This window comes from Tupaia chinensis, unplaced genomic scaffold, assembly GCF_000334495.1.
Source record: "Tupaia chinensis unplaced genomic scaffold, TupChi_1.0 Scaffold000421_1, whole genome shotgun sequence".
Lineage (NCBI taxonomy): Eukaryota > Metazoa > Chordata > Mammalia > Scandentia > Tupaiidae > Tupaia > Tupaia belangeri.
The window spans coordinates 632,350-652,371 of NW_006159926.1; the positions used below are offsets into that span (position 1 = coordinate 632,350).

The 20,022-nt window shown below is 44.4% G+C and overlaps 1 protein-coding gene across 1 annotated transcript in view; it reads left to right on the forward strand.

Moving 5' to 3' along the window:
* Nucleotides 1-20,022, forward strand: part of CHD7 (chromodomain helicase DNA binding protein 7) — a 165,631-nt gene that overhangs the window by 104,798 nt on the left and 40,811 nt on the right. The window contains 8 exon segments of the mRNA XM_027774295.1: nucleotides 1,807-1,921; nucleotides 5,078-5,161; nucleotides 7,143-7,280; nucleotides 7,377-7,498; nucleotides 7,825-8,068; nucleotides 9,680-9,856; nucleotides 14,952-15,095; nucleotides 16,527-16,782. Of these exon segments, the coding sequence (XP_027630096.1) occupies nucleotides 1,807-1,921; nucleotides 5,078-5,161; nucleotides 7,143-7,280; nucleotides 7,377-7,498; nucleotides 7,825-8,068; nucleotides 9,680-9,856; nucleotides 14,952-15,095; nucleotides 16,527-16,782 (1,280 nt within the window).

Sequence of the window (20,022 nt, forward strand, 5' to 3'; positions counted from 1 at the left end):
ATGCTGGCCACGTGTGCGCCCTGACGGGACAGTAGCATGTGCCACTTACTGGAAATTTAGAAAATACAACTTGAAAGTAGAAAATAAAATGGTCGTATTAACATTGTGATGCATTTTTGTCTCATTTATTTTTTGCTTATGTTTTTGTGCGGGGCTTAATACCGATCATGTGTATGTAAGGCACCTGTGCTCTCAGTCAACTATAGAAGGGCTAAATTAGTCATAGTTTTAAAAATGCATATTAGATGTTACATAAGTATCAGCCTATGGGATTTAATATCAAACATTTTCCATACAGTTAATTGTTTTTGAAAGATTTTATAAAGAGCTAATAGTATCTTTGTTTTTAATTTTTTTTAGAGGTTTTTGCTATAGGGCACGTGTGCTCGCCAGAAAGACAGAGAGAGGCAGAGAGACAGAAAGTGAGAAATCACCCCCCAGAGGTGATGGCCATGCAACAATCCCTTCTCCTCCATAATCCTCTTGGGATCTTGAGCACGCATGCACACGCGCCCGGCGTGAGTTTAAGCCACTGGGTCCAGGACTCAACCGCGGTCGACTACGTGGGAGTCCAGAGACATAGCCATTACACTAACTGCTGGTCCCAAGAGTTAAGAGTATCTTGATACTGAAAGAAGTATAGATGTAAATATCTCATTTATTTTCAAGGTCATCACCAGAAAGAGAATGAAGAGACAGTCGAGGCTGTTGGGGGTAGGGAGAGGACGATAGTACAAAAGAATAATGAATAAACAAACAGTGCCGAAGGTGTCATAAATTTAAGCTGTGTACCCAGAAGCCTCAGGGTGAAACAGGAATGGCTGACTGTATTCAAGTTGCTTAGGGACGAGACACACGTGCTCAGAAAAGAGGTTGATGAGTGGGAAGGGGCGAGTGTTCTCACCTGGTACAGGTGTAGGCATTAGTGAAGGAAAACTTCCCAGGGGAAGACGGGATCTCATTTCAGAGCTCCGAGGAGAACATGGGCTGGGAGAGCAAGCACTCGTGAGGAGTTGGCGGGAGTCGGCCGTGCTCAGGGGGCCGGGGTGGCAATTCCTGCGGTTGCTCTGGAAGACAAGGCTCGGTTTACCTTTGGGGCCCGCATGACAGGCCTCGTGTGAATCAAGAGCACGGTCTACCCCTTGTCTCCAAAGAAACTGCTGTTTTAAATTTGGATTCTTTTAACTTGATAAAACCCTCTTACTTCCCAATTAACGATAAAAGGCTGCAAACATAAATTCATAATTAAGGCCACCCTGTAGTGCTAATTGTTTTACTCTGAAGTGTAATCCATTCACTTAGGAAGAAACCAGCTTGTTACTAAGCCTCTTTGTGATTGTTTGGACTTTCTTTTTCTTTTTTTTTTTAATTTATACATTTTTTATTATTAGTCATACATTAAATCACTATACACCATTTAGATTGTGAAGGGACTTTACCCAGCATGATTTACACCTCAGTCCAGCCCAGTCGAGGCCGCCATGCACATCCTCATCAACAGATAATAAACCTTATCTGTGTCCCACAAGTGTCTTACCTCTCCACTTCCCCCCAAATTTCCTACGCAGTAAGCAGGTAAGCGCGAGACGCTTAGGAACGAAGGCACGCGTTGGCAACGTTACTGGTTTTCTCTTCCCATTTCAGACATTTGTGGTGATACTGAGTGTTCCTCAGCGGCCTGTATAAGTTATTATAAGTAGGTTATTTTGGTTAATTGTTTAGTTGATTTTTTTTAATAATTAAAAGTATATAATAAAAGATGAATTACTTTCTACATGTTTTAAGGACACTGTTTTACTCTTTCAGCTCTTACCTGCATTGCCAGTGGGCATCCGTAGAAGACCTGGAAAAAGATAAGAGAATTCAGCAAAAGATTAAAAGATTTAAGGCAAAGCAGGGCCAGAACAAATTCCTTTCAGAGGTATGAGATGCCTGCTTAATTTTCTAAAGTATTTACTTTATTAAAGTGTTCGTTGTTTTTTTTTTTTTTTTTTTTTATTGTAGCTCAGTAAACTATTTTAAAAAAGTAGTTTGCCTCATTTGGTGGTGTTACTTGCCTATTGGTAACTGGTTATTGCTAAAATATTTGTAAACAGGAAATTTCTCATTCTTCCTGTTGCTTAGTGGAGAAGGTACTGGTCTTTATGATATTATGTGGAAATAGAGGTAGTGCATGATTAACATCTCGTAATGGAAGTACAGTTAGTACACAACGAAAACAAGTCGGCCAAAGTTTTATTGAGATGTAGTGGGTTAAAAACTCCTCAGGAAATGTTAAGTTTGAGTTCTAAGAGCTGAACTGTAACTTACATTGGAGACATATATGAAAGTGTTTTAGCCCCGACTTAGTGCCTGGTCTTGGAACATGCACTGAGCTCACGTTACGAACACTGGGCTGTGGTGTAGACGCCGTGTGATGCCTCTGCCTGGGCTATCAGTTGTGGAGACGCCGCAGTTCTCAGGGCAGGGAGGACAGCCTGCCGGCCGCAGGAGTGCCACACACCGCCCTGCCCCCACACGGCCGCATAGTCATATTTGAAAAATGCTTTCATGAGCCGCTTGCAGGGTCTCTGGACTTTGACCACCACCATTTGGATTACTCTTGCAGCCTCCAGCAGATAAAAGAAAAACCTTAAGACTAAAAGATAAAACTTGCTGCTTTATTAGTTTCCCTCTTCTAGAAGCGTTAACAGTGTAAACCGTAAAGAAGCATAAAGTTGGATGCAAAATATTAACCTGCTTAACAACCCAGTTTGCACTCCGGCCCCTTTGAGGGGAGGAGGCAGGTGGGACAGAAGAGCATTTAGCACGTTTAGGTCATAAAATCGTCAGACTCGGGTGACAGGTCTGTGTTCTCTGGGGATCTGCTCTCCCAGATCCCAGCGATCCCAGCGGGCAGGCTGCAGGCTGTATAGGAGGCCGGAGCGCGTGGTGGTGCTCCTGGCAGCAGCCCGCCCGTGCGCCCCGGCGCTGCCCCGAAGTTCAGCTTTTCTGACAACGTGGTCGTTTTGTGCTGAGCGGATTGGAGTTACTAGAATGTGACTCAGATCTTACATGTGAGACAGCGTCAGGACGGTTCTTTCTTTGAAAGGGCAGTTTCAAGGACAGTCCTATGAGGTTTTATTTTTGTGTCTTTCTTAAGGAAACTAAAGGTAACATTTTGTGACATCCTTGAGCTTCACAGTAGAAAGAGACACCACGTGTTCTGCGGACCTTTTCTGCATGCAGGCCTGGAGGTGGGGGAGGCGCAATTGTAGCTGTTTCCCTGTCCCTCAATTCTGCTTTTGCTTATTAAATTTATTTGGACTCCATTTCCTGTAGCCACATGTTTTTCAGGGAATTGGGGCTGGCTCTAGCCACCTAGCCTGTCCCTCAGAGTCTGTCGGTGGAGTCGCCTGTACCAAGGCTGATAACTTGGCAGCCGACAGTCTCAAGTTCTACCCTGAGTGGGAGTTAGCGAGGATGATGACAATCCCCTTCCTCTTTCTCTTACACGTGTATACGCTTAGACCCGTGTTTATCCCCAGATGGCCATAGCTCCTACTGCTTGGGGGTGTTCAGTCATGGCGGCTTTTACCTGCTTGGTTTCCTGTTAGGCTGCCTTAGAGGTCTGCTGCAGAAGATCTCGTAGACTGGAAACTTGGTCACACGCATGAGTGTAGAGTACTCATGTAAAGAAGCGTGTAGCAGAAGTTAAGGATTTTAGTTCAGCCCCAAATATGAAAGTTAGTGTTAAAGGACACATGTTGTCTTAAAGAGAGGTTGTGCCATCAAAACTTGGCGTGTGGAACATTTTTTAGTATTTGTGCTGTATATGAATAATACATACACATTGTTTACCTAAATCCAGAAGCTCTTGACAAAGCCAGTGCATTCATATATTAACATTTTAAATGAACTGAACATTTCGGTGGATTTTTTCTCTCTCTCTCTCGCTTTACTAATCACCTCTGTGTAGAAGCCCGGGGCACATGAAACACAGTTTTGTATTTCTGCCTTTTGTTTCATAATTCACAGTTCAAAGCATCCAAACTGGGCATTTGAAATGGGCACTGCAGCCCAGAGAGTGTCTGTTCTTGAGCAAACTGTGACCAAAGAGCTGAGCTCTCCAACCTGCAGTTCAGGGATACAAATAGTGCTTATGCGACTTCTGATACATCTTTTGCAAAGCATTTTAACAGTTACATTATTGATAAATTACCCTATGAGGTTACATAATAAAGTGCCATTTGTTTACTGACACCTAAAAATCTTACCTGACCCTAGCTGCTTTTAGGTCTGGCGCACTCTCTCTAATTTCCTTTGAGCCGCCGTGGACCCTTTTATGTAAGCTAACTTTAAAAACAAGAAGTATTACTTTACTTTTGGCCATGCCGCATCCCTTTTCCTTCATTCTCCTCCCAAATGGCTAAATGACTAAATTATTTAGGCTTCATTTCTTTATTGTTAATACTTTTACCCAAATTCACGAAGTTCAGTACAGACCAATCATTAGAACCCTTAGATTAGAGGCTGCACCGATGCCCTGAATGAGAGGCTAATGTTGGTTGGCACGGACGACCCAGCAGCATAAGCTCTGTACACACTAAAATATGAAATTTATTGGTTTCAGTGTTTTTAGCTTTTGAATAACATTCTGTAAACGATACCATAAAACATCAGACAGCCCCAGTAGTTACGAGACTCTGGTAGCATTCACTGGGTAAGGCTCTGATTCTTCACTGCAGACGGTAGTTTCAGGAATGCTAAATGCATCGCACGCCATAAGCCTTTTGGATTGCTCATTAGTGAATTGTAATTTCACACTTCATTTAAAATATTCTTAAACATTCTCTCACAGTAAAAGGTTTCACACAGTAATTAAAAGACCCAGTTAACAAAGTCTGAGAAGTCTGGTTTCCTCATGGGGAATGATTTTGCTAAATTGTAGCATTTCAATTAATATAATAGAATCTGCCAAATATAAATTTTGTATTGCTACGATCAAAAATAGGATGGCCTGGTGAAAAGTGAAATAGCATTTCCTCTCAGGAAATAAATAACATTTTAACTTTTTTTTTTTTTCCCTTTGGTGCAGATTGAGGATGAGCTTTTTAATCCAGATTATGTGGAGGTTGACCGGATAATGGACTTTGCACGTAGCACAGATGACCGGGGAGAGGTAATAGGAGATTATTTGTATTACAAAGTGGTGATTTAGGCAGCTCATATGTGTTTACCAGGAAGACAGTAGACTCCTACACCTGGTCCCGGTCAGAGCTTTGGATCATGACATAGTTGGCCTAAATTGAACTGAAACTTACTGATTAATTATTATTAGTGAATAATAATGCTAAGTATGTTTTATGTTTGGTCTGAGAGCTTTCTTTAAAAACTTAATTTCCACTGTGAAGTAAATACATTGACATTTTGCACAATTCCAGAATGCGATCAATAAAGAATTCTGTCCATGTTGGTATAAATCTATCACGTTGGGCACAATTCCCTTGTATAGTTGTGAGTACTCTTGTAGCAGAGTAGAGTTTAATGTTATTCAGCATTGGCTATCCTTGAAGGTAGTGAACTTCATTTAATGTGGTACACAGAGGATAATAGAAAATATTTCTCTTTCTGAGATCCCAGTCTTGGCATTCTTAAGTTGCTTTGCAAAACCCTACATGGTCGTAAAAGACGTGATAGAGAGGCAAGGATGAAGACGCGCCCAGGGACTCCGGAGCACTGTGTCTCCCTGACCATGTACCCACCTACCATGGTCCTGTCATTCCTGCGTCTTCACATAACTTAAGTTTTACATGATTGATCTCGCTTGGCTACAGAGAATCTGCAAAGAACTCCAGTTGTTCCAAACTGTTTCAAAGACCGCTGTTGATAGCATGATCTTTACTTTTCTAGTTTTGCTTAGTTGTACTTTTTAAAAAATCCTTTCATCGCAGAGTTACATAGTATAGCAAATATCTCACACAACAACCAGATCAGTATACTTTGGTCCTGAAATGATAGTAAAAAAAAAAAAAAACCCAAAAAACAAAAAACAAGTGTTCTCTAGACAAGACATGGAAACTCCTGTCGATCTGCATTACCCCAAATAGTTTGCCCTTCAGTCTTTTTTTTGAGAGGTTTTTGCTATAGGGCACATGCGCTCAACAGAGAGACAGAGAGATAGAAAGCGAAAAATCACCTGCCAGGGGGGATGGCCACGCCGCAATCCCTTCTCTTCCATTCTCCCCTTGGGATCTTGGTCACGCACACATATGTGCCTGGCGTGAGTTTAAGTCACCAGGTCTGGGACTTGAACTGCAGTCGACTACATGGGAGTCCAGCGACATAGCCATTACGCTAACTGCTAGTCCCTGCCCTTCAGTCTTCTAGAGGTCAACTACAGTACATTTTTTAAAGAGAGTTTTTTTTGTTATAGGGTGTGTATGCTCACCAGAAAGACAGAGAAATCACCGCTGAGGGGGAATGGCCACACCAAAATCCCTTCTCCATTCTCCTCTAGGGATTTTGGGTACACATACACATGTGCCCAGCATGATTTTCAAGCTGCTGGGTCTGGGACTCAAACCATAGGCAGCCATGTGGGAGTCTAGCACTTTAACCATCATGCCACCTGCTGGCCCCTAAACAAAGTCTCTCTTTAAGGAAAGGGCAGAGAGCCTAATTAATTTAAGTCTGTCCTCATACTTTAAGAAATTAGCTAATTATAGAAACATGTAAATATGCCAAGATAATTTCCCATTATGTAAGCCTGAACCAGATACTTAATAGACGATTTGCACAGAGAAGAATAAAATACAAATTCAACTTTATTAGCTGTTTCTTTATACAGTTTTGTTTTTAAACATTGCTTACCAGCGATTTAGAGAAAAAGTTTATTTGTTCTGATAATACCCAATAATCCTGTTTCCAGTTTAGACTGGAGAGCTAGACATATTAGTTTAGTGGCCATAGTTTTAAAATTTCCTGCCAATTCACTCTTAGCAATGCTGGGGTAATGGTTATTGACGAATGAGGCAGAGCACCTGTATTCCTTAATAGATCGGAAAAAATATATGTGTGTGTGTGTGTGTGTGTGTGTGTGTGTGTTTGTGTGTGTTTTGGGCCGAATGAAGCCATTTCTAATTCGTTTAAACCTGGCCCAGCCTGTGACTCACTATCTGGTGAAGTGGTGCTCGCTTCCTTACGAAGACAGCACCTGGGAGCGGAGGCGGGACATCGATCAAGCCAAGATCGAAGAGTTCGAGAAACTGATGTCCAGGGAGCCGGAAACAGAGCGTGTGGTGAGGACTGGCTCGTGGTAGGGGAGTTAATTTGAAAATAGCGTAGTGGTGTGGTCTTTAAAAAACCACTAATGAGATTTACTATATTTGAAACAGGAGCGACCTCCCGCTGATGATTGGAAGAAATCGGAGAGTTCCAGGGAGTATAAAAACAATAACAAACTCAGGGAATACCAGTTGGAGGGAGTAAACTGGCTACTTTTCAATTGGTACAACATGTACGTAAAACGTGTTTTCCTTTACTTCAAAAAATGTCTATCGCACTTTCCTTTGTAGTTATTGAAAATGGTCATTTGAAAAAGCTTAAATAAAATTTCAATTCTTTTAAGAATTTCTCTAAAAAGCAAGCATTGGAAATATGCTTAATACGATAGATGCATGTAGAAAATGTTGTTTGAAAATGTGTCTTACTGAATCTGTAGAACATGTAAAGCCCTGTGGGTGTGCACCGTGAGTAGAATAGTACACATTTTGTGAAAAGCCAACAGTGCCTCATTAGCTAGGCTCACTAAACTTTCCTTTTTTTTTTCCCTCCTTCCGATAGGCGAAACTGCATTTTAGCAGATGAAATGGGTTTGGGAAAAACTATCCAGTCCATTACATTTCTCTATGAGATATATTTGAAAGGAATCCATGGCCCTTTTTTAGTGATTGCCCCATTGTCCACAATCCCCAACTGGGAAAGGGAATTCCGAACCTGGACGGAGTTGAACGTGGTTGTGTATCATGGGAGTCAAGCTAGTCGTCGGACCATTCAGTTGTATGAAATGTACTTCAAAGATCCCCAGGTACAACTTTGCCAGTTGCATTTCGTGTGCTACTTGTGTGTGTTTTAAAGGGCTGAAAATGAAAAGACTCAGTGACTTCGAAGGAAGATCTAGATTTTGCTAAAGGGATGGATTTCATATGCAATTTATATTTGTATGGTCTTTCCGTATCTGAGAATATAGCTCTTTATTGTATAGACTTGTTTATTCTGGTTTTTAGATGAGAAGGGATGACTTTTTTTTACCTTGGATGACCACTCAAATTTATGTCATGTATTTATATGTTAGTTGGCCTTACTTTGCAAGCCAAAGAGAAAACTAAACAAAAAATGGTGATAATATATGTGAATAGAACAAATATTTTATTATACTATAATTGAAGTGAAACATATTACGCATATGAAGTCCTTGAAATATATGACACATTGAATGAAATACATCCAAAGGGAGAAATTTATACTTTGGCTCTTAGTAGTAGTTGCTTTTTTTTTTTTTTTCGTACATCTATATGTAATTATTGAATATGGACAGTAAAGCATTATAAATGATGCATTAAAGAAAAATATGTGCTAAAACAGTTTTTTAAAAGAATTACTTTTTATTTAACTTTATTTATTTTTGGTTTTGTTTATTTATTTTAATTTGACCAGGAAGGGAGAGGGGAGAGGGAGAGAGAGAGAGAGCGAGAGAGCGAGAAAGCAAGCTGCCAGGTCCAGGACTTGAACCGTGGTTGACCATGTGGGAGTCCAGTGCCCTTAACTCCCATACCACCTGCTGGCTCCACTAAAACAGTTTTAAGCTGTAGGTAACAGATGGGATTTCTGTAACTGGCAATCAAATGAATTTTAATGCATGTTTATTTTAAATGTGAAATCTGACCTACAGTTAAACAATTAAAGGAGACTAAATACTGAAATGTATGTTCATTTCTATCTTTAGATTTGGAAAAAGACAGGTTCTCTAAGTGAATTCTTTTTCATTTTAGCATCTTAGAAGTAGTGTTGAAAGTATGTTACAGAAGCAAAGAAAAAAGTAAAAATTTTTTGTTTGTTTGGAGAGGTTTTTACTATAGGGCACATGTGCTTGCCAGAAAGACAGAGACAGAAAGCGAGGAATCACCCCCTCCAGGGGGATGGCCATGCTGCAATCCCTTCTCCTCCACTCTCCTCTCTGGATCTTGGGCATGCACGCACATGTGCCCGGTGTGAGTTTAAGCCACTGGGTCAGGGGCTCAAACCATGGTCAATTATATTGGAGTCCAGCACCATAGCCATTATGCCAACTGCTGGTCCCCAAAAATAAAAGAAATTTTTTAAAAGTTAAAAAGCTAGCTTCGCACATAAGTCCTGTGACCGTTTACCTTTTGGCATTTATGGGTGTGACCAGACTGTGTCCACTTAAGTGATGCTGCCACATTTGATCAATCTTTTTCTAATTTCATCTGAAAAGAAAAGATTTTAAAATTCTGCCTAGCCACTTAAAATCTCCAAACTAAGTTGAAAACAGGATGTGCCGTCCCTGAAATGAAGAGGTTTGCAGAGGGGTAGATCTGTGCATTGTACTCAGTATCTTTGTCCTCAGTCAATACTGTCATCTTCATTGCTGAGTGGTAACTCGGGCTCATTCCTGTAGGGTCGCGTGATAAAGGGGTCGTATAAGTTCCACGCCATCATCACTACGTTTGAGATGATTCTGACCGACTGTCCCGAGCTGCGGAACATCCCGTGGCGCTGCGTGGTCATCGATGAAGCCCACAGGCTGAAGAACAGGAACTGCAAGCTGCTGGAGGGGCTCAAGATGATGGACCTGGTCAGTGACCACCACCACCCCCTACCCCCGCACTGCGCCAGAGTGAAACCGGTTCTGCCTTGGCTGAATTCTACCAGGGCCGTGAAGGGTGTTTGCACAGCCCGGCCGAGGGTGTGATGTTCAGTTACTCAGAAGTTGCTCTAGCCTTCTGTTTTTTTTGTAGATCATTTTGCTGGTATGTTTAAACAGTTGTATCATAGCAAAGTATATTCATGATCCGTTTACCGAAGTGAGTTTCACCTACTGGATTTACTTTTTACTCAGAAATATTGCCCCTTCGTTAGCTGTTCCACCAAGCCTTACTCCCGTGATGGTGACCCAGTGATGTTCCAGGATTCATAGATTCTGCTGGTAGGACCGGTAGAGGCGGTGTCTCAGTAAGGGGGCAGATGTCTGCGAGGGGGTGCGTTCCAACAGACACCCTGAAACTCAGGGCATTACCAGACCTCTGGGTTGATCTGGAGTTGTACGTGCACCTCTCCCATACTGTGCCAGGTTTCGAGGAGATAGTAAGGGTATCATGATTAGATGGTCCGGATTTGGGTTTCTGGGGGTTTTTGGTAGGAGTATTGAGGAATAACGTAGGAATAGATGTGGCTTTCTGTTGCATAGTGCTGGGCATGTGATTTCTTAGTGGAAATTGTTACATGACCTCAGTTTCCACAGGCTTTTTTTTTCACTCCGTAGTTTATAAGGTGTTTATGGTCATTTGTTTCCTGAAAGCAGGTTTTGTCATTTAACGTGGCTTCAACAATTAGGTGAGTTTCCAAAAAACACAGATCTTCTACATTCCTTTAGTTGATCATTTAGGAGTTTTGTTAACTGAGAGATTGAGATGGGAAGGCTATTCTTTTTTTTTTAAGATTGTTTCTTTTCTGAGAGAGAGGAAGAGACGGACAGGCAGCCATCCTCAGAAGGGTCTTCACACCATCATTCCCCAGCCTTAGCCTGCCACAGTCCCGGGCACACCACACCCAGGGTGTGTTGGGGACCTTGGGTCGCAAATCTGAGACCTTCCCTTGGGACTGCAGCTTCACAGAACGTTGTCACTGCTGCGCCGCCGTGGCTGGCGTGGAAGCACCGTTGCATGTCCGTGGCTGTAGGTTTTGTACTATGGCCCAGCAGTACTGAAAGGATTCCTTTTAAACTTCATAATTGCCAATTCTTAAGGGGATTGTATTAGCCTTTTAATTGAAAACAGAATCTAGTTTTGTTCACAGGAAAACGTCTTTAACTGAATTATCCTGTTTAGGATGGAATTTCCACTTTCTCCCTAATAAATTATTATTAAAACTATCCTAAAACCTTTCTCAAAGTGGTTTACTATTGTTGGTGGCCAATTTATAAAACAGCTGAAAGCGCCTAGAAACAGTGGTGAGTCTTGAACCCATGGCTGTGGTGCGTGTCTCCAGACGACACCGTAGCGTTGCCATGACACCCATCCGTGTTTGCTGGTAAATGCCCAAACTCACGATATCCCTGAATTCATCTGCGAAGGCTCTGCCCCCACAGCGATCCACCCAGAAACAGTTACAGCACCATTTCCTGGGGGCGTAAACCGCCACCTGACTGCGTTTACCTGCGACGTACGTGTTCTTTCATTAGTTCATGTGTTCCCAGATAGTGGGTTCTTCCTACAAAACAGTCCTTCATTGGTTAAGTACAAATTAGTTCAACTCTGTCAACATCAAACAATCTAATTGTCATTAGCACACTTCAAGGAATTTTCTATTATTTGTAACAATGTTTCATTAATGGATTAGAATCTAAGCTCCAATACATAATTTTTCTGTTACATATTTCAGTGTTCTCTAGACTCTTTAATATAGTGGCACACATGGAAAACGACAGTATTTGTACGCACAGCTGGGTAAACAGGGAAGGTGCTCGTTGCCACGAGAGGCCAGTCCTGGGGGTCCTGACTTTGCAGCTTTGCCTGTTCCCCAGGGACATGACCTTACCTGCAGCTCATCCTTGACTTACCAGCTGGGAAGCTCTGATTAGCAGATGACAAAATACTTATTTTCTTGATGATCAAGAATCTTTATCTCAGGAGATCTGTTTTCAAGACCCCAGTGATGGGAACCAGCAGTTAGCGTAATGGCTATGTCGCTGGACTCCCACGTAGTCGACTGTGGTTCGCGTCCCAGACCCGGTGGCTTAAAACTCACGCCGGGCGTGTGTGCATGCATGCCCAAGATCCCGAGAGGAGAATGGAGGAGAAGGGATTGTGGCGTGACCATCCCCCATGGAGGGTGATTTCTCGCTTTCTGTCTCTGTGTCTCTCTCTGTCTGTCTGGCGAGCGCATGCGCCCTATAGTGAAAATCTCTCCCCCCCCCAAAAAAAAAGACCCTAGTGATGAAGGGGTTATATAAGTCATTGTTGAAAAATCAGAAAGTAATTGTACGTGTCTCGTTCTGAGCAGCTTGTTGCCTGGTCTTGAAGTCTTCACTTAAACATCATGAGAACTACGCTTGGCCACTTTCTATTCTTCTTTCCTGTAATAGGTCACAGTCAAAAAAAGTCCACAGTAACTATCCAACCAAAGTGTAGGGTGTCAGGAACTGTGATTTCCTCCTCTAGACTGAAGTGTGATGGAGGTGCGCTTGATAGTCTCCCCAAGTGTTTTCTCAGGAAAGGAAGACCAGTGAGTGCCGTAGTTCTCCAGATGCAAAAGCAGTGTTGATTTGTTGAAGGGCAGTGACTGTCTTCACAGTCCCCCAAGAGCTCCCAGACAGCCATGCTGTCTCCTTGTCCCTGGTCGAGGAGGAGGGAATGTGGAGGCTGCAATAGTTCTTCATTGATTCTGTTATCTCATCCTTCATTGTCAGGAGGCCCCATGCAAATGAAAGTCTGCTGAATTGAAATGAAATGAACATCACTCCCTCAGAGCTGAAAAGAATGGTAACATTTCCAAGGCAGAAGCGTATCTGCTGGCTTAGTCGAGCTTGGGCACGATGACTCGGTGGCCGGAGTCTCTTCCGTGACGTCCATGATGCCGCAGGGATTAATCACATGTGCACTTTGATATTACTTTCAGATTGAAACCTGCTTTATTTCACGGCTCGTACACGACCATGCTTGCCGTTGGTAAAACTGGCCATTCTAAATAACCATTGAAAGGCAGCAGCTGGAAAGTGGAATTTTCTTTTTTTTCAAATAGGTGTATTTTGAAAACATTAAGTTACAAAGACCTCTAACACTTTAGAGGAGATATTCAGGACTGTATTTAGCTCGGTAATAAAGTATATGAAGAGAGGAGGAGATCAGTACAGTGCAGTTCGGCTCTCCTACCAGAGAAACCTTGCCAGAATCTGTGCTGCTACTTCACCAATGCCTGGATAAAGTAAATCCGAACTCGGGCGTGTCAGAAATGGTGGCTTGTGTTGCCCCTCCCTCCCCCGCCCCCCACTGCCCATGGTTATAGATGAAGATAGGGTCTCCAAAAAGTTCGCAAAAAGTGTATATTATGAGAAATTATGCATGATTGCAAAATTTGCACCAAAATAAACTTGTACTTTACTTCCTGCTTTTTTCCCCCCACAAACTTTTTGAAGACCTCTTATATTAGAAAACCTTAAATTGATTTGCAACTGCCTGCTCTTTATAAATTTGAGAAGATGATGGCGGGGTATGATGTGTCTTCCTCGGTCGGAAACCTCGCTTCCAGGGGAAGAGAAAGGCCTGGCTTACTGCAGCAGACAGGTGCTGCTAGAGCATTCTGGGCCCACGTGGAAGCTGCAGGCATAGCTCCCGGCTAACCTGTACACACTGGGTGTGTGCGCCTGTGGTCAACTGCGGGCATCGTGGCATGAGGCCCTGTCGATGTTCATGTCTCTCTCTCTGACTCGGTCTTTTTCCCATCAAAGAATTAAATGAACTTTAAAAGGTGGGGGAGAAAAGAATAAAAGGGTATTAGACACTTCACCTCTCTTTCAAAGACAGATAGGACTTTGTAGATAATAAGAAAATGACCATGTTCTTGCATCATTCACGTGGTGTGTGCAGAGCTGGTACTCTGCATGGCAGCTAAATCTTGTCAGATTCCAAGTTAAGTCAGAAACTACGAGAGGGAATAATCACTTTCTAAAACTGTTTCTTAACTGTATACACCAACGGCCAAGTAGAGGAGGAAATAATAGGACCCTTAAGATGAATAAACTCACTTTTGTTTAGTGGGCCATTGTAAGTCAGCCCCTCTGTGTTGCAGTTGTAGGGACAGAAGGACAGGGTGTAACTTCACGTGGAAAGCTGGAGAAAGAACTTGTAAACAGGAAGAATTAACTAAATACCTAAGCTGGTTCAAAGAGAAAAGTTCAACATAGCATCTGATTTTTTTTTTAAGTGATTGTGGTATTTAAAACTAAGCTGACCTCTTTGCTAGTGGGAAATTTTTGCAGAACAAAATAGTTTTTCATATGCTGTTGCCTGCAGAAGAACTTCTTTTGTCTCTGAAGTGAGTCACACAGGAAGCAGATGGAGAGATGAGAGCCCCGTTGATGTAGAGAACAGAAAGAAGCAGTAAGCTTCATCTGAGTCTAGGGATTTTAGGGAAAAAAACTTAACTGAGGTGGGGAAAGACCTTGAGACGTAGGAGACTTAGAAAGTTCTGGTACTGGGGCTGGCAGGTAGTATTGTCGTTAAGGCACTGGACTTCCACATGGTTGACTGCGGTTCGAATCCTGGACCTGCCGACTTGCTTTCTCACTTTCTCTCTCTCTCTCTCTCTCTGTGTGTGTGTGTGTGCACGCGCACGTGTCTGGTGACTATAGCAAATTAAAAAAAATCATAACACATTTAAAAAAAAAAAAAAAAAGGAAAGCAAGTTACGGTACTAAAATCCAGACCAGATAACCCCAGGGAGAAAGTAAATGGCATGTGAGGAGTCTGCAGAGTTCCGGGAGGACCCTGCACGGATTTATTTTTCTGTGCAGGAGCCGTGTTCTCTCTAGATCTTGGTTCCTCTCTCTGCATGGGGTGGGTGTGGAAGAGGCATTGACGAGCAGACGTAGACGAGGGGCCTCCAGAGAGAGGCCTTGGTGTTCGGAGCCGTCCTTGTTACAGTCTGGCCAACCGCTGTCCTTGGTTACCTAGGAACACAAAGTGCTGCTGACGGGGACCCCGCTCCAGAACACCGTGGAAGAGCTCTTCAGCCTGCTTCACTTCCTGGAACCGAGTCGCTTCCCTTCCGAAACCACCTTTATGCAAGAATTTGGTGATCTGAAAACGGAAGAGCAGGTACCTATCACCACTGACGATGTTTTAGTCGTAAGATGGGAGATTAACCCCCGAAAGATGAGGATCAGCATCTGAGTATTTTTACACGTGAATTCGATCCCGGTTCTGCCCACCTCGGAGGGTCACTAGCTCCTTTCCTAGGACTTTCCTCGCCCCCATTAGGAAGGTCTCCCGGCTTGTTTATTCACCCGTCTGCCCTCAGGAAGGGCTGCTGAGATTTACAGGGAGGTTCCATGCCTGTTGCTGTAATTTTCAGAGATGGCGGTTTCGCTCTGTGCACTTCCCGGCTGGTGTCAGAAGCCACCGAAGTTGGTAGGGCTGATGCCTGCTAGAGCTCCGAGGTCCTGCCCTCGTTTCTAAACCCTGCACGCTAGGCCACGTTGCTTCCTTCTTTGGGCCTACGTATTTTTATCTTACAAACATGGGTCACAACTACCCTCACGGAATTCCTGTGGGAAATAAATGAGGCGTGGTGTGTGATAGCAGTTGGTCACTGAGCCAGCCGGTGCCATGGAGGCTAAGGGTCTGGATCCCACATGGCCGACTGTATGGTTCAGGTCTTAGACCCTGCAGCTTGAAAATCATGCCCCCGTGGTGTGCGTATCCTAAGTCACAAGAGGAGACTGGAAGAGGAGATTGCAGTGTGGCCATCCCCCCGGAGGGGTGATTTCTTAGTACACCGCACTGCCCGCCCTGCCCTGTCTCTGTCTGAAGGGTACGTGCACCTTGTAACTTGAAAACCAAAGCGGTTTATTATACACATCGTAAAGGTAATGTAGGCATTCATTGTTATGTTTTGTATGCCACATTTAAAATAAACATGGAGATAGGCTTGAGATCTTTCCCTTTATGTGGCTCCCCCCAGCTCACTGGCTAAATCCGCTCACTGTCTGAATTGTGTTTTGTTTTGCTTTTCTAAAAACTACATGATGTGCTACGTCCTGTTGCCAGTCAGCAGAAAAGAGCCCCAGGGAGTGACCTTCTCACTCGGTCGCTGGTGCAGGACTAGGTGCCTGCTGGCCCACTCCCTCTCTCTTTCACCCTTTCTAGGAAGGCAGAGAAGAGAAACATAGCACTCCCATGACATTACCTTTGCCCTCGTCCTTCTCGTCCCTGTAATTGAGGACAAGTGGACAGGAGCTAAATGAATAAATTCCTTTTTTTTTTTTTCTTTTCTGCTGCATATTTTTGAAGGCTTCTGGCTTCTTAGGGCGCCCAGGTAGATGCGGTGGTCCATTTGACGGAGAATCACTCCGCCTCCCTGCACCTCTCCCATGAGAGCCGAGCAGTTAGCTCCTTCATCCCTTGCTGGGCTTTGGAAGATAAGAGTGGGTGGTAAATGAACATGATAACCCTGATTTTTCATGCTAGAATATGTTTTAACATGCATACGAGTCATGATACCAGTATTTACTTAAGGTCCTTTTTTAGGTGCAAAAACTTCAGGCTATTCTAAAGCCAATGATGTTGAGACGTCTCAAAGAGGATGTAGAAAAGAACTTGGCCCCCAAAGAAGAAACTATTATTGAAGTTGAGCTAACAAACATTCAGAAGAAATATTACCGAGCCATCCTTGAGAAGAATTTTACATTTCTTTCCAAAGGTGGCGGACAAGCTAATGTACCTAACCTTTTAAACACTATGATGGAGTTACGAAAGTGCTGCAATCATCCATACCTTATCAATGGTAAGCTCTCCCGCCCACTCGCGGAGTGTTAAATGCTGAGCAGAGCACCGCAATCCCCTTGTGCCCCCAGCATGGTTCACGGGTCGTCACGCCCGTGCCCTGTCCACTCAGTGCAGGCCGCTCCAGCTTCCCCGCATCTGCGATCCTCCTGTGGCTGCTGATGGCATGTGGCCATTGCCCAGCAGTCCCTGAGGAGGGACTTCACCCTGCGTTTCTCCTACTCCTCTGTAAAAGGAGGCATTAGTGCTCCGTGGCTCGGATCTATCAGAAGTGCTCAGGGTGGGACCAGCAGTTAGCGTAATGGCTATGTCGCTGGACTCCCACGTAGTCAACCGCAGTTCGAGTCCCGGACCCCGTGGCTTAAACTCACGCCGGGCGCGTGTGCGTGCGTGCCCAAGATCCCAAGAGGAGAATGGAGGAGAAGGGATTGCAGCGTGGCCACCCCCCCCCGGGGGGTGTGATTTCGTGCTTTCTGCCTCTCTCTGTCTCTCTCTGTCTGTCTGGCGAGCGCACGCGCCCTATAGCAAAAACCTCTCCAAAAAAAAAAAAAAAGTGCTCAGGGTTTAGGAGAACTTAGCTCCTGGTTGAGGTTTTCTTGGTGCGTTCACATAAGAGGCTTAAAGAGGATCTCTGGTTTAGGAAGGGAGGTCAGGTGTCTCAGGCCTTCAATGGGAAATGTCCTTTTGGACTTGCCCTGTAGCCTAGTGGTAAAGGCAGCTGGATCCCACATGGCCAACTGTGGTTCCAGTCCGAGCTCCAGTGCCTTGAAATACACACGGGCACATGTGCATGCTTGCCCCAAATCCCTACCGGATAGAGAAAGGCAGGGGGATTGCAGCATGACCCTCCCCCCAACACACGCTGGAGGGTGCCTTCTCCCTCTCCTCTCTCTTCGTCTCTCTCTGGCAGGCACACACACCCTCTGGCAATGAAAAAGAAAAACATCCTCACGTTCCTCTCTATCTGGAGTTCATTAGCACCTGAGATTGGCAGGTTTTCCTTAAAGCTTTGGTGATACAATAGTTTGTCCCTGTTACTGTTCGGTAGTTTATGGCCCGTGTGTGTGTGTGTGTGTGTGTGTAACCTAAATTCATTGTGTTATATAACTCATAGGGGTTAAAATTTCTATTATGAAAAAAACAAACTATTATATACTTCCCAAACTGAAGTGATTCGCTATTCCACACCTGTGATGTACGTGACACTCTGGAGAATACAAAAGTAAATAAAAATGGAGTGTTCTCCTCAAGGACCCTTCAGTTTGTCGAGGGATTGAGATTAGAAACCTCTGGGGAGAGATGGTGTTTGAGACCAGCCTTGGGGGAGTAGACAGGACGTTGCCAGGCAGCACCGGCAAAGGACATGCAGGCTGGAGTACCTGCACCCGCAGAGTCAGGGAGGCGGGGCGTCGTGCGTGTCAGGGGTGGGGACCGTGCCTGGGAGCCTCCGTACCTGCATGTGGATCGCCAGAGCTGGTCTGGGCAGTGGAGAGCCATGGCTGGTGTTTGCGCTGAGCACTGACGAGAGAGATGATTCAGGACCAATCAGGCAGCAGAAGGCCCAGCTCGGAGGCCATTGCTGTGGCCCTGACAGGAGTTAACTGGGCTAAAGACGCGGTGGCCAGCTAACGGGGTACTTGTGCACAATTCTAATAGATCAGCAATGCGGTTGGGGTCCTTTCCAGGATGAAGAGCAAAACTGGCTCAACCTTTATCTTACCGTGATCCGTGAGGTTCAGGGACAGCAGAGTTCAAGAGTTCCTAATCTTTCCCCCTTTCATGATTCACTAACTTGCAGCCACCCCAGATCTAGATGTCCCCATTACTAAAGGGCAGAGTGGTCCACACTTGAAAGCCGACCTCAGGGCATAGAACCCAAAGTCGTTGCTGTGGTCTGACATCAGTGACATTTCTTTTAAAACATGTGTTGACTGTGTCTTCTGAAGAGAGTGTCATGGGTGGTAATTACATGTTATTGCTGCCGGCCTGCTAATCACTATGTGTTTAAGAGCTTGTTGGGGAGTTGGGGAGTTGGGGAGATGGAGTTGGGGTCCTTTCCAGGATGAAGAGCAAAACTGGCTCAACCTTTATCTTACCGTGATCCGTGAGGTTCAGGGACAGCAGAGTTCAAGAGTTCCTAATCTTTCCCCCTTTCATGATTCACTAACTTGCAGCCACCCCAGATCTAGATGTCCCCATTACTAAAGGGCAGAGTGGTCCACACTTGAAAGCCGACCTCAGGGCATAGAACCCAAAGTCGTTGCTGTGGTCTGACATCAGTGACATTTCTTTTAAAACATGTGTTGACTGTGTCTTCTGAAGAGAGTGTCATGGGTGGTAATTACATGTTATTGCTGTCGGTAAGTGTTTAATAGGTTGTTGGGGAGTTGGGGAGATGGAGTTGGGACTTAGGGCACATGGTTCTGTGAGCAAAGGACACGTGCGCACACACGTTTTTATATTTATAGCTAGTAAAAAGAAAATAAGTAATAACAGTTTCCAAGGGGAAGGGAAAGAACAGGAGACACTCATGAGAGGGGGTAAATGCAGCCAGTGGGGGGTGTGCAACCAGGGAGCCCAGCGATGGGGATGGTCACGTTCACCCCATTTGGTCACGTTAATTATACGCATTGAGAACTGTGGGCTACTTTTTCCCAACACATAGCTGGTGGGTTTCTTCTGTGGCTGACTCCTCTCCCGGGTCACCCCGTGCAGCTCAGTTGTTTCAACAGGAGCCTCTCGGGACTCCCTCAGGTTGGCCATCTGTGGCAGTTGTTCTAATTGGTCACACCTAGAGGTCCACTTTTCTGTCCATACCACAAGACACAAAGTATCTGTTAAGCAGGTGTCTTTATGCCTTTATTTGAGAAATTGTAGTAAAAAAAAAAAACAAGTGACCCACCAGGTGTCCAGCTGCCATGTGCGCTTCTCAGAGGTCGCTCAAGGCTGGAGCTGCCCCTTCTCACCCACGGTCGGGAGTAGAAAGCTTCCAGTCACGGTGCGCTTCCACAGGTGTTCACTGAACACTGCAGACGAAGGCCTCTGACTTTGGAGATTAAATTGAAACGTTTATCAGTCGTAGTCCAGGAAAGCAGCTCCGGTCAGACTAAACGTCCCTTCAGCAAAGCATGAGGTGTGTGTGATGATGAAGAGCAGCAGCAATTTCGTGTGTAAGTTGAAGGTGGTAGCATAAGCACCAGACGCAGAAGGGGAAAAAAATGTAGATGTGACGTAGAATGCC